The sequence below is a fragment of the Pocillopora damicornis genome, chromosome 13 (genome assembly GCF_964200805.1).
Source record: "Pocillopora damicornis chromosome 13, jaPocDami1.2, whole genome shotgun sequence".
Taxonomy (NCBI): Eukaryota; Metazoa; Cnidaria; class Anthozoa; order Scleractinia; family Pocilloporidae; genus Pocillopora; species Pocillopora damicornis.
The window spans coordinates 12,557,338-12,571,417 of record NC_142682.1 but is presented as its reverse complement, the minus strand read 5'-3'; the positions used below and the strand labels follow the sequence as shown (position 1 = coordinate 12,571,417).

General features: G+C 36.0%; 2 protein-coding genes across 8 annotated transcripts in view; one reads left to right on the top strand and one right to left on the bottom strand.

Moving 5' to 3' along the window:
- Positions 1–14,080, top strand: part of LOC113675112 (phosphorylase b kinase regulatory subunit alpha, liver isoform) — a 30,981-nt gene that overhangs the window by 3,560 nt on the left and 13,341 nt on the right. For all 6 annotated transcript variants that reach the window (XM_089191879.1, XM_089191877.1, XM_089191882.1 and 3 more), the window contains exons 9-23: positions 191–232; positions 1,041–1,145; positions 1,486–1,539; positions 1,920–2,042; positions 5,490–5,585; positions 6,398–6,505; positions 6,914–6,992; positions 7,771–7,905; positions 8,432–8,462; positions 8,686–8,764; positions 9,187–9,331; positions 11,241–11,310; positions 12,065–12,144; positions 13,199–13,278; positions 13,702–13,819. In XM_089191879.1, the coding sequence (XP_089048005.1) occupies positions 191–232; positions 1,041–1,145; positions 1,486–1,539; positions 1,920–2,042; positions 5,490–5,585; positions 6,398–6,505; positions 6,914–6,992; positions 7,771–7,905; positions 8,432–8,462; positions 8,686–8,764; positions 9,187–9,331; positions 11,241–11,310; positions 12,065–12,144; positions 13,199–13,278; positions 13,702–13,819 (1,345 nt within the window). The remainder of the gene's footprint in view (positions 1–190; positions 233–1,040; positions 1,146–1,485; positions 1,540–1,919; positions 2,043–5,489; positions 5,586–6,397; positions 6,506–6,913; positions 6,993–7,770; positions 7,906–8,431; positions 8,463–8,685; positions 8,765–9,186; positions 9,332–11,240; positions 11,311–12,064; positions 12,145–13,198; positions 13,279–13,701; positions 13,820–14,080) is intronic.
- Positions 2,210–4,074, bottom strand: LOC113675095 (homeobox protein MOX-2). Of its 2 annotated transcripts, XM_089191941.1 has the most exons (3): positions 3,980–4,074; positions 3,537–3,832; positions 2,726–2,955 (listed from the first exon to the last, which is right to left on the bottom strand). In XM_089191941.1, the coding sequence occupies exons 2-3, from the start codon at positions 3,759–3,761 to the stop codon at positions 2,866–2,868; spliced, it is 315 nt and encodes a 104-aa protein (XP_089048067.1). In that variant the 5' UTR covers positions 3,762–3,832; positions 3,980–4,074; the 3' UTR covers positions 2,726–2,865. The 2 variants fall into 2 exon arrangements, with proteins under 2 accessions (XP_027047427.2, XP_089048067.1); XM_027191626.2 differs by having other exon boundaries at positions 2,210–2,955; positions 3,537–4,023.

Genomic DNA, 14,080 nt, shown 5'->3' with positions numbered 1-14,080 from the left:
TGTATTTTTAAATGAATTCAACTTTTTTAAACAGTTACAGTAAATTTCCCCAGATTTAATTCAATCAGCACCTTGCACATTATGACAATGAATGGAGTATAAAATATTGACAAAAGGTTTTTTAAAAAATGTGCTCTGCTGTACAGCGTTTTCTCTCTTACGTGTATACTGTTTGTTATATTCTTACTAGGCTATTTTACAGTCAATGGTACCAAGAGAATCCAATTCCAAGGTAAAACACAGTATCATTGCTCATAGGTATTTATTTAATACTGTAGTTATTGATTGCATCTATAGTATGACTGTTATTAACTTTGACTTTGAGAACTTTGGATCAATAATAGTGATAGTAGTTCAAAATGTACAATGTAATAAATTTGAGAATTTGTGATGTTCCTTTACTGTACATGTCCATGCTAGAACTGGGGTAGTGTAGTCTATTATTCCTTTAACTCCCATGAGTGACCAAGACAGAATTTCTCCTTACAATATCAATACAATATCAACCAGATAAGTGATGAGAATAAAAAATATCAATTTGGGGATAATAAGTTGATCCAATACTAAATTCTCTGAACTAACATTACAAGAATTGTATGGTTGAAAGTAAAGAGAACAATAAATTTGAACAGGGAGTTAAAGGGTTGTCGTGCTACTTATACATTGTTGAAGTTTTCTAACAGAGTGTGGGTCTTGACAGTAGTGTAGATATGAAATAAACTGTTTAATCTTACTGGCCTAGTGATGAAGCAAGATAGCAAGTTACATGAAAAAATAGGCGTTTGCCACACACATTTACATATTGAATCTTCTTGTTACTTGATAAAGTTTTCAAAAGATTTGTAAAATAATTAATATTAATAATAATTAACACCATGTATACATATGTACATGTAGTTGTAGAACACTTTTAACTGGATTTTCTGGGGCTAAGTGTACAGTGTAGTTCACTTAACAATCATGTAGCATACTCAGTTTTCCCTTTAAAACCTTTGATAGCAGTATAATGTGATTATTTCAAACATGCTTATTTTTAACAGGAAGTTGCTGCTTCTGTTTTGAGTGTAATTAGTTTCCCAGCTTTTGCTGTTGAAGATGCAGATCTAGTCAAAGAATCTAGGGAAAAAATAATTTCAAAACTTCAGGTCTGTTGATATGTGTATTTTTTGTTCAATATTACATCTTGTACATGATTTAATATGTTTTTATTTTGACATGGTTTAGTTGATGGTGATGGTGAAGTCATCAAAATTGGGTCTAATCAATTTAAATGAAAAAAAATAGCTGATCAACAATACTCATGTCTTTCATCCTTGTAAATAGTTTTCTTATCTTGGGATTTTGTACAAGTTGATCTATACTTGAAGGATATCACAGTATTTGATCTCAGCCTTGATAAGTATGATCTAATTACAGAATATTCTATTACTTCAACTTTGTGCTGTAGCTATCATGTTAAATCTTTCTTCCAATCTTTGATGATAGGGTCAATATGGTCTTACTCGTTTCATCCGAGATGGTTATAAAACTCCACTTGAGGTTAGTGTGTACTCTTACAAGATTGGTCTAGATTGTTACTGACTTATGACAGTTGCATCCTTGGTCCTACTTCTTACGCTGTGATTTAAAGCCTTTGATCCCTAGGAGTGACTAAAACCTAATTTCTCCTAACAGTATCAGCCATTAATTACACATTATGGTCACACGAGAAAAGGAAATGATCACCAGCTAAAGAAGCTCTCCTTAAATTCTCCTAGTCAGCGCTTTGGGAAATGTATAGAGAACAGTAGGGAGAAGATAGTTGGTATACTGATGTTAGAGTGTGAAGGGTTGATACCATTAGTATTACTAGAAATCACTGTGTTTGCAGAGGGTGAAGACAACCTGTTCTAACACACAATGTAATTTTTTTTCTTCAGGACCCATTCAGACTTCATTATGAACCAGCTGAACTGGAGATCTTTGAGAATATCGAATGTGAATGGCCATTGTTCTTCTGTTACCTCCTTCTTGATGGTGTGTTTCATGATGATGAAGAGCAGGTAAGTCTCAACAAATGTGTTAGCACTTTGAGTTTTTAGTTCTTCTTCTTCTTTTCTTTTTTTAAACATAACTACATTTGAGGCATTAACCCAAATAAACCATTGATCCTTTTTTGTTCAGTCTGTAATCTGCTTCCAATTCAGTTAAAAAACTCTCTGTGCAGTCCTGCTTTGTACATGTATTGTTTTATTAATTTAGCACTATAATAAGATTTTTTTTTACATGATCAAAATTAATGTTTAATTATTGAGATTAATGTCTTGCTGCTCAGTATGCATTCACTTGTCATGTGCATGGAAATATTGATTTAAATAATAAAAAAATATTTAATATTTATATGTTTCATGGCATAAAGCTTGATCAGTGGAAGCCAGACTGGAAAAAGGCAGTCATCTTATAGACACAATATACATGTAAATTGTTGATACAATGTATCAGTTTCTCTGGGCAATCAGGAGGATGTTCATGATGATGTTTTGAGTATACTCTTGCTACTACTCAGAATTTTTCTGTGAAAGCCAACTGGCATAAGCTATTTTTGCCTAGGCATCGAGAATATTCTCCCCTTGCTCAATCAAAACTATCTTCATGCTACCACATGTCTCAGCAGAAAAAGCCTTTGATTGTATCTGAGCTGTTCTCAAGGAAGTGCCTTCTCACCACCAAATGCATTGATTTGGAATGTCATCTTTTCGTATTCTTTTTGTGTATTCCAAGGATCACTTTGTCATTTGGTCCAAGCATTGAATTTGTCCTCTTGAACTTTTATTACACAGAAATAAGTGCATAGATTGTTTCAGTTAATTTTTTTTATCCAAATGGTCATGGATGCTCTGATAAAGACTCTTTAGCCAAAGCAATGGCAGCAATTACTCCTTGCATCCACTTTTCTCTTCTTGCTTGGAACCAGAGCTGATGATTGAAACAAAAAAGAAACACAATTTTTCTGCATTAGAGTATCAGAAAGACAGTTTAGACAATGGGCAGTGTTATAGTGTATCTGTTGCTATCACAGTATACAAGAGGCCAAACAGTTGTAAGACAATTCTCATGACCAAAAAATGGTTCTTGGTGTGATAGTATATAACATTATATGATTCAAAGTACATGTTTATTTGCATGTATGAGTCAAACCCTTTTCATCACTAAACAGCCACGAAATTCTAAACACTTGTAACATGATTTTTTCATTTGACTGGGTTTTCTTCTAGCTTGAAAGCAGGTTTTTTTGTACTCAAAAGAAAAGTGTTCAATTTTCATTGGTAAAAAAAAAGTTATAATATATTGTTGTTGATACATATGTACATTTACAAGTAGGGTTTTCTTATATTGTAGACCTTTGTGAAACTCATTGACATTCTGTCACTTTTGTAACATTTTGTTTATCAGAATGACAGTATTATGTTCAGGAGAGCAGACACCAAGACATGCTCTGTTAAAAGATATTTCATAGAGGGTGAACATTGATTCTAGGGCAAAATTATTGTTTTTACCTCCACATCTCTAGTTAGCAAGTTGCTTTCCATTGCTATAACAACAACTCTTGTTTTATCCGGCCACTTTTGATGTAAAAACTTGCTCTCTAGTTTGTTGATTTGTTCAATGGAAAAGTGTTCCGGTGCTGTGGAACTCACAGGAATAGTTCTAGAGGTGTGAACTTTGCTATGGTTGTTTGCTGGAAGAGAGACTTGAACCATTTTGTCCTCTTGTTTTCTCATGGCATGGTTTCATTGATCAAATCAAAATATCTGTACCTTAGCTGCAATGCTATGTGGTAGTGATGTTTGCTCTGGGGTGGAATACACACAAAAGATTCAGTTGTTGTCTGGTGTTTTTTGAGAGTCAAAATCATCCATGAATATTACAAGAAGGATTCAAACCAGAGATCTTGAAATGTTTGTGGCATGTACAACATATTACAGGGTAAAGAGATTACCATGAATGCCAGATGTTTTGTTGGTTCTGTTCTAAGTAAACATCAAAATTTAAGAATTGTTCTGTCAGTCCTTTGTTCTGTGCCTTCCATTTATCTTCATCCAATTAAATATTTATTTAATTGGCGTGGCGTTAACCACGTTGATATTGCTTTTCTGTTGAACAAATACAAGTGCACTGACATTTTGCTATCTCTGTAAACAATCTGGCCCCCTGAAAGGAAATATTCCTATTCAGAAAGGCTTAAATTCTGGAGCTTTTAATGACAATGTAGCAATCATTGAATTTTTTTCTCAGTTCTCGTGAAATTACTCTACATGTTTTTACCATTGTGTTTTTAATCTAAAATCATTTAAAGTCTTTTATGCAAATTATGTCTCTAGCTATTGTGGTTGACCACTGGTTCTGTTAATCCTTATGGTCTACCTAATTTTGTAGCCTTTTGTCTCAAACAATCTCTTCTTTGTATACCAAAAAGGGTGTTTAATAGAGGGTGAGGAACAGTAATCTTCTTGAATACCCTTTTGTCAAAGAGGTTGTACATACAGTATATGTCAGAATTTTAAATTGTAAAGTACATCAAGAAAGAATTTGATTTAGAAATACGCAGCACAGTGATATTGAATTTATGAATTTAATTCTACTCAGAAGAGTATGTGAACAAAAATGTAGGGATACCATGGTTTAATATTTTGTAAAATTTTCAATTATGAAATATTATCATAAAGGAGCCATGACATGCTGTTAAATTAAATTTTAACTGCTGAAAGAATTGACAGGATACATTAATTTTTTTTTCAAACACAGAATGTGTATTGTTAAACAGGTCATTGGATAAGATACATTTTTTTTTTTCAAACACAGAATATGTGTTGTTAAACAGGTCATTGAACAAAGAATCAAGCAATAAGAATGGATTTTTTTGTGTCATCCTGCCATTGGTATTAAACAATATAAAATACTATAAATTTGTCCATCAATTATTTTTTTTTCTTAGCTACATTCAATTCAAGCCATGCATTTACAATCGTGAAATACTTCAAAATAAACAATTTTAACATCAATGTGGATTTTACATCTCTTGCCATAATGATAATTTGTTGCTTTGAAAATATGACAATTATCAAAGATACACCTGTACAGAGGAAATTCTGAAGTGAATGTACTTTAACTAACACTGGCTTCCATTTTTTGTTTTGTTCTGTTAATTTTTTTTTTTTTTGTCATTTGAGGAATTCTTATCTAAATATATTCAGCTGAATTTTTGGTCTGGAGTCAAGTCTTTTAAGCGCATAAATTAAATGCACATGGAAGGTGCTGCAAAATTAAATGTCATTTTTGGCTGACCCGGAGAATCTTCATGATAACTATGTTCCTGTGCTCTCTTAATTGTAGGTCAGAGAAACTAATGATTACAGAGGTTTGAATAAAAAAGAAAAACTTGGAGAACCTGGTGCAAGTAATTTAGTGGTCAAAAAAATATATTTAAGTCATGTATTTCTGCATCTTAGGTGAAAACATACACAAAGCTGCTGGAACCTCTGCTTGTGAGAGATGAAGGTGGTCTTCCTTTAGTTCCAGAATTCTTTTATGTACCCAGGGACAAGGTTAGTGAAACAAAGTAGAGTTTATCTTAAGTTACATGTACACTGATTTTAGTATTTTCCTCCTTTTATTTGCTTTAAGAATTTTTGGAACCAAATTCAATATTTTTTCAAGCATGGAAAGCTGGAAGGAAATCAATAACTTACCTTAAGTTATTTAAAACTCAATTCATGCATGAAATGTCCATCAAATATCTAATGTCTTTTAAGTATCTCTTGTAATTCATGTAGTACTTTTCTTAAAGTTCTTGTTGCTACTATACAGACACTGTAATTTTGAAGTGCAGTTTTATCGCATGGTATACAGAATAAAATTTTGACTGCCTAGAATCCCAACTTGATTGTGAGTTGAAATTGTTTTCTGCATACTGTTCACTTGGTCATTTTGATTAACCCTTTACACCCTAACATCAATAAGCAAATTCTCCCTACTTTTCTCTATACATTCCCAGTGATACTAACAAGAAGAATTTGTTTAACAATCAAGGACTTCTTTAGGTGGTGATCATTTTGTTTATTCTTATGACCGTAATGTTTGCTTTAGGGGTGGTATTGTAAGGAGAAATTAGATATAGATGCTAGTCACTCTTAGGGGGCAAAGAGTTCAGCATGTCTGATGTTTTAAGTGCACAGCGGTTACTGCTTGGAGCTCAAAAGACAATCTTAATCAGAATGGCATTTGTGACCTTCAATTTTTTTTCTTTATTGCTTTTGTAGATGTATCTTTAGTTAAAAGTTATAGATCTACTGGGAACTTGTTAAAAGCATGTCAACTTTACGAAATTGAATGTGTATGCGTGTTGTGACCATTTAAGGTTGATGTTGAGAAAGCTAATCCGCACAGTGTGGAAAGGAATTGTGGGGAATATGTGTTGCACTTGTGGTCTCACTCGCTCTATGTTCTGGCATGTCTGCTGAAAGAGGTACACGTACAGTAAAGTAAGAGCATGATTACACAGCAAGAGATCTTTTTCAATTAGCCTGTTTGGCAAGAGCAGGACGAAATCCCTTAATGCAGATTGAAACTACCTGTGACCCTGATGCCAGTGCATTACTAAGTTTTGTTACAGTTCCTCATTTTGTGGAGGGAACCTATTACACTGGTGCCTTGTAGCATGCACATCATTTATTAGTGAATCCATTTTCCAGGGCTATGCATAGGAAGTACGCATGCATGTGGGCACTGACCCTTTGTTAGCTTTCATGGGCACTTGAATAAAGTTATTATTTAAAAATTATAGCTCAGGTTAAGTTGCATATAATTTAGTTGCCTTTTGGTGATAGTTTTATCGATTCCTTAATTTTATATGATTTATTTTTTCTGCCAACAGAACTTTATCGCAGTTGGGGAGATTGACCCTCTTAATCGTAGACATTCGACCGACAAAAGACCAGATGTAGTGGTGCAAGGTCAGTGTACTATCTGCCCTCGGCTTTCCTACCATTCGCTCTTACAAAGGGCTAACCCCGAAACGTCAACCTAGAATCTCTTTACGGTGGCCAATTTACGTTGTCAACTCAGTTGATAAAACCAAATTGTCATACAATAGTGTAAGTTCAGATCTTTCCCTCGCCCTCTCGTGATACATGTTTGTCAGATTCCTGACGACCTCTTACTGACTCGCTTCGCTTTGCTCAAAGGGGGCCTGGTTTGTTGGCCAACCTTCAAAGCAGCATTTACAGCAGATAGGATTTGAATAGATGCAGAAGCGAACGTACGTATTGACGGACAATAAATAAAATCGCGTTGCTTTGCAATTGTAAGGTGAATTTGCTGGGAAATGAAGTCGAATACGAATCCTCTGCTGCCTATGATCTGACATGCAATACCCACCAATTCTTCATGTATTTTAGAGTTTACAAACAGAGTGGATCCGTGTTACTATAGTCTTGTTTTTTTTGTTGTTTTTTTTCGGTCTGTCTTTTGTTTGTTTGATCCGTTTTTGTTTGCCTATAAGTATAGTTTTATAGTAATATGTAATGATTGAATACTGAGATTTTGCATCCATGTAAAAGGTCAAGAGGCATGGTTTGCGTTGGTATGGAGCCACTAGTTGTTTGCACGAAACACAGAATTTTGTTTCATTGTTTAGTAGTATCGGACTGAATCAGGAACCTACAAGGTTAATGAGGCGTTTTAGAAAAATAAGAGTGATGTTTCATATTTACCTTCCTTTCAAATGGACAGTGTCCCTGCTTGCTGAAGATGAGTTGGTAAGAAGTCATTTGAGAAAACTTGATGTCCCTGTTAAAGTGACACAGAATGTGGGCCCAATTCAGGTCCTACCAGCTCGCACCCTGAGCTCCATGTACCAGCAGCTTGGTAAGCAACAAAATTGGAATGAACCCCATGGGGATACCAAACCTAACTTTCACCGGTGGTAGCTGATGTATTCATCCTTAATGGGGTGTTAGTCCATTCCCCACCCCCTCTCCCTTCTATCTATGTTTCCATGAAAGTTAATGGTACGGATTGATCTATCTATATTCCTGAGTCACCAGTAGCAAAGTTAGTCTCACAAACCAACACAGTGGCTTTGGAGGTTTAAAACCTGAAATTTCAATGCAGAGTCCAACATTAAGTCATAAGCGTACTGTCTCTCTTACACTAACCATGAGGCTACTAGAATCTTGCGCGCGTTGCAGATGTGTAGCAACCACATTGCAAACAAATGCACAGTGTTGAAAGGATGCTGCTTTTAAGTTAGGGGGTGCTCTCGTGTCCGTTGTATCTTTTATCTTTTAACTCGGTGTTCTTCAATTATGTCATTACCTTAAATGTTAACTGGAGAGTTTTTCTGCCAAATGTGAAGTGTCGTTAAATTTTAACTATGACTTCCTTTTTGCAGGGAAAAATCTCAAGTTAGATCTGACAGGCAGGTAAGTCGCAATAACAGAAAACCCGTCGTTGTTTCCTTTGTTGATGGTGTTGGTGTTGTCGTTGTTTGATATGATGGAGCTAAGTTGATTCGTTCATTATCTTCTCTCTATCACTTTAGAAGTCCCGGTTATTAGTGTTTGGTTATTCACTTTTCAACATTTATTGCATTTTCTTTGCACATTGATCGATTTCAGTTTTTTTCGACCATTTTCTTTCTTTCAGGCCAAACTATAACATCGGAGTCTTAGGAACTAGCATGTTGTACAATGTCGGAAACTCCATTTTGGCTTTTACACCCCAAGTGAGTTTAAGAAACTTCGTCAGTTTAAATCACACGTTATTGGTGTCTATCGGAGACCTCAAACGGTGTGACCAACAGGAGAAATAAAAAAAAATTGAGTCGCTAAATTTACTTTTCTTCTGCTATGATATAATAGGTTTTTGACCAATCTGAGCACATGTGCAGAAATTGTGCGTCGGTTAATTGGCCTAAGAATTTGCATGTTGATCGAACTATGTTATGGTTTCGCTGAAGTTTCTTGTTGATTGAAATGTATCATTATTTTGACGTAAAAGAAATATGCTTTTCCATAGGGAAAGGAGGGGAAACGTCTGGGAGCGAACTTGTTTTACTTCCGCTATGGGGCTAAACCTCCATAAACCTTTTGGTTAAGCAACATACTTGACGTTAATATTTAGCATTCTGTTTTGTTGCTGTTTTAGATACTCGACTATCACCAGTTTTACTTAGCTCTTGATAATGAGTTCCTTGCTGATCGGATCAAGTCACTTGTGGGTTTCCTCGGAGCTAATTGGAGAAGACTCGGAAGACCGATTCTCACAATGACCATCACTCACTCAATGTTGGGTATGTCGACACGGCTACTCCTAGCACTCTCAGTACTAAATAGCTATCGCGTGAATTCGTTTTTACTCAGAACAAATTCCTTTACCACGCGGAGGTCTTGAATGACGGAAAATTTGGGACGGTTTCATTTCTTTTTCTGGTCTCGTTCTCTTCAGCAAGAACAGTATCTTTGTTGTTGACAACCACAAATCTTGAAGCCACAATTTTATAGAGAAAGTGGCAAAATAGCAACTTCTCTGGACAATTTGACCTATAGTGCCAGCGTAAGCCAAACGGAAATGTGATTGACCCATTAATTTTGAACAGTCTATATGATCGGACAATTCTACTGCTATAGTGGTATGTCATTTATGGCAGTGAACAGCTTTAATCTTAAGTCATGTCTTTATCACCATGATATCCACTTATAACAAGTAACATATTTTGATAACCCTCATAAATAGCATGAGGATGACTCTTTAAATTCTCCCGCTTAAACACAGTAAATCGTAGTCTCCCTACAAGGTACATCTGTACACAAATGACGAACTTCGTTTTTACCAAGCAATTTCGTTTTTAACTCGTGAATTGCGCGCATGCGCAAGAGCGAGTTATAGATACGATGTGGGGAATGGCATTCGCTCGCTCGCTCGCTCGATTGGTCGATTCCTGTAAACTTTTTTTAGATTTTAGGCTTTTGAGTGCATTTGATAGTTTTTGGCGAGCAATAAAAAAAGGAAATGGCGACCTTTGTTGCTAAGAATAGTGGTGGGGGTGAAAAAGAAGCCAATGATAATCTTAAAAGAGTTTTTTTTTCGTTTTAGTTTCAACAAGCGGCGCCAGCGTCTGGCAGGCATGCAAGGATTCACACTGAAATAACAGAACAACCTTCGTTTTTCATAAAATTGTAATTTACAATCCTTGAACTCGAAAACAATCCGAAGATTCATTGAAAATATTACTTACTGCGAAGCGCTCGGAGTTTACAGATGTTCAAAAGCTTTTTCTGTTATGGCGTGAGATTGAGGACAAAATTGATCATTACGTTTCGTCGCGTGTGTTTTTCCTGTGTGAAGCAACAAAAGATGCCGGCGACTGACGAAATTACAAGTTAACACGAAAATCAAATAACACCTAAACAAACAATTTTAGCTACCGATTTTCAGTGAATTTTTAAAGAACAATTTTCTTTTAAGTTTCAAGACAATTCAACATACATACAACGTACTAAAATGCGAAAGTTACACACCACAAAATTGTTAAATAGAAATGAAATTCTATCTTGTTATTGATTATACGTTGCCTGGCACGTGACTTAAATCTACCTAGGCGGAGATCCAAAATGACGGTGGCAGGCTTGGCTTAGTTATATCACTCAAAACTCGTTCCAGTTTGTCTCATTTGATAAAGAGAGAATCGTTAATGTTTTCATTAAGACAGTATTGCCTTGATTTTCTAATATTTACAACGAAAGACAGTAAATTTCACTTTCCACCCACATTTACTTCCAACCTTTTCTTTTGAACCAGAAACAAAAATGATAGACGTTTAAAACACATGACATCATCCACCTTGTCAAATGTAATAGCATGATCATTTCAATTGTAATGCCTTCTTATCCCAACGTTACTTTGTTTCTTTGCTACATTAGCGAATACTGAACTACTGCTCGTACTCTAGATATGACAATCAACCACAAAATTCCCTAAACCAGATAAAATTAAACATAATCTAAAAAATCATGTGTCACTTCACGAGTTTGCTCACAGAGCACTTTGATTTTTTTCTCCAAACGCTTTTGAGATGACATTAAATATCATTACATATACAAGGGTAGTTCAAAACGCGTGTGTAGGTATTCCAAAAGAATTTTCAAATTCATTTTCTTCGTCCAACAAGTTCCTTAATGTGGTTATGTTTTGATTCTCAGAGGACTCCCTCAATTCATCCATTTCCAAGATGATTATGATGCTGAGGAGTGGCTATATATCGGGAGTCAGGTAGGATCACAGAATGTTTTATTATTGTTATTATTATTATTATTATTATTATTATTATTATTATTATTATTGAATGAGAAAGATGGTAAGTTTTGAGCTCGGTAAAGAAATTAGTGAAAGATGTTTTTTCGTCTTGTCACGAGCGTGGGACAAAGAAAATATTGAGTTTCCATGAGGAATCGAACGACAGACCTTCTGATTCCGCGCTCCGATGCTCTACCAGTGAGCCACAGAGACTCCGTGGTGAGCAAAGCCCATTACGAAGTTCATGTAAGGCCAGTCAGAATAGGGGTTTCAGCACAAGAGCTCATACTAGGAATTCAAAGTTGGTAGGCGTAAACAAACGTAAGTGCGGGAAAGGCGAGTGACAAACAGTATCATCTACAACTGATTATATAATAAGCTTAGTTATGCACGCATTCTGATTGGTTCTCACTTATGATCTATTGAAGGACAGACGTATAGATGACGTCATCATTAAAACTTTTTTTAATTCTTTATTATATAAAACAAATAGATTCCAAATTACCGTGCGTCTGTTCAGTAATAGATCACAGAGGACGTCAAAATGTGGTGAGAACATCAGTGACACACTCGGCTGCGCCTCGTGTGCCACTTTTTTGTTAACTGGTTGAGAGATCGGAGTGCGGTCAATCTTACAGTGAGGTGAACTGTAACCTTAAACTAATGCAATCCTGTAGTGCTTTCAACTCTTAGTCGAAAATTACTCTGATATAATTTATGTTTTGGACAGGGTTCGTCTTGGGTATCTGTCAGAATTTTTGAGCACGTCCTGTATTACAGGTCTGCATTTTATTGAGGACACTGAAGAGGGTGAGTGGGTTGAAGTGGGTTTTAAGTATACTTTCTATTTCAAGTTCTACTTTTCATACAAGGAATTTTTTAAGTCGTACCAGAAAACACTCAAATGAAAACATCACACGCTGCATACAGCCAACTGTTCGTCGACATTTTTTCTCGCACATTGCGAAATAATTCAAGCATAATAAACACAATAGCCTCTATTTTGCGCGAAAATATGTACGGATATTTATCTGTGGAAAACAACTGTTCCAAGATGCGAACGAGTAAACATGGTTGTATGTTTCAAGATGCTCTTCAAGCTGCTACTTTAAGACGCTCACAGTTTTTCTCGAGCTTCGCTCTCAGAAAACTGTGGGCTTCGAGGAACTGATATTTTTCGTAAAATAGAGACTGTTGCTGTTTATTATGCGTCAAATATTTTGCAATACGCGTGAAAAAAATGTTTACGAACAACGGACTGTGTTCAGCGTGGAATGATTTCTCTTGGCTGTTTTCTGGTACGGCTTAATGAAAAAAAAAACATTTCCCTTCTTCTGTAACAACCACAAAACCCTCTCTCATTTTGAATTAAATTTGAAACGAAGACTCATCATAGTGGACGTAAGGTTTGAAAATTGGGGAATATCGATTAGGTGATACTCTCGGATATCATCCAGTTCTAGCGGGGGGATATTCTGTCACGTGCTGCGTTTAGACCATCGTACAAGGGCAAAAATATTAAATAGATCATGGGCTTGGATACTCTCATTCCACAGCATTCTTTATTGCCTTAGTATTACTTACTTAATTCTGAAATCCTTTGACCCCTGTATCCAGCATTAAATTTCTTCTTACGATATCAGCCCCAAATCACAAATTTAGGTCACCATAGTGAAGGAACTGATTACCAAGTAGTTCTTGATTGTTAAACATATTCTCCTTGTCAGCACCTTAAGAAATTTAACGGACAACAGTATGGAGAATTTGCGTACTGATGTTGGGGTATAAGGGGTTCATATGAGGTATTTATTTGTCTGTGATAATAGTTCCGTCGTTTAAACGAGTCGATTCTTTGCTCCTGCAGTTTTTAGGAGACATAGAAGGTTGCGGGTACCCAGTGACCTGCTGCTGCGAACTGATTCTGAATCAATCACATCGGGAAGAGTAAGTTTTATTGCTTGGTACATTGAACCGTTTTCTGCAAGGTAGGAATTTTTTTATGCAGAGAAACACTGACTTATACTCTTGGGTTAGACACACACTTAGTAGGTAAAAATATGCCCCAATGATTGGGGAGGATAGAAAAGATTAAGAACTGTGTCAATTCACGCGGAAGGCCTCGGATCGAATGGTCGGGGCTTGAATTCTGACTCGGTCATTGTTATGTTCTTGGGCAAGACGCTTAATTTTCACAGTGCTTACCTCCAACCAGAACAAACCATCAGTGAAGCCCGTCCAAGGGGGTGGGGAGGCAATAAAACCTTCCTTTTGCAGAGAAAAGGGGTAAATTTGCGCATTCATCCCCAAAATGAAATTTTTTTTTAGATGGAATTTTTAATCAACCTTGTCTTGCTATTGTTGTTACAGAATCGAGCTTATAGCAGTGCTGGTCATAGTGCGGTAAGAAGAAAGTCGAGTTACAAGGGTTTGGTTAAAAGAAGTAGAAGCATCTCAGTGTACCACGAGCCATCTGGTGGTACATCTCGTAAGTTACTCTTAATGATTGTTTTGTATTATATTTCACGACTTCACGAAACATCTACAGTTATAGAAATTCCCAATTGAGCGATGAACGTAATCTGGCACTGCACTAGATTCGTTTCGCGTAGCTCTGTGATTGATTTAGAATCCTTACGCTATCGTCTCAACCAACCACTTTGATGCCAATCCAACACCAGTCGTATTTTGGTCACCTCGTGTTATACCGCGCCAGAGCCGGCAAAATGTGGATACTCGGAGTTAATTT

Bases quoted from the DNA above. Each gene is read 5' to 3' on its own strand.
- LOC113675095 (XM_089191941.1), bottom strand. From the start codon at position 3,761: ATGAGAAAACAAGAGGACAAAATGGTTCAAGTCTCTCTTCCAGCAAAC. The intron at 2,956-3,536 runs GTAAAAACAATA...TTCAATCATCAG, and splicing joins TGCTAACTAGAGATGTGGAG to CTCTGGTTCCAAGCAAGAAG.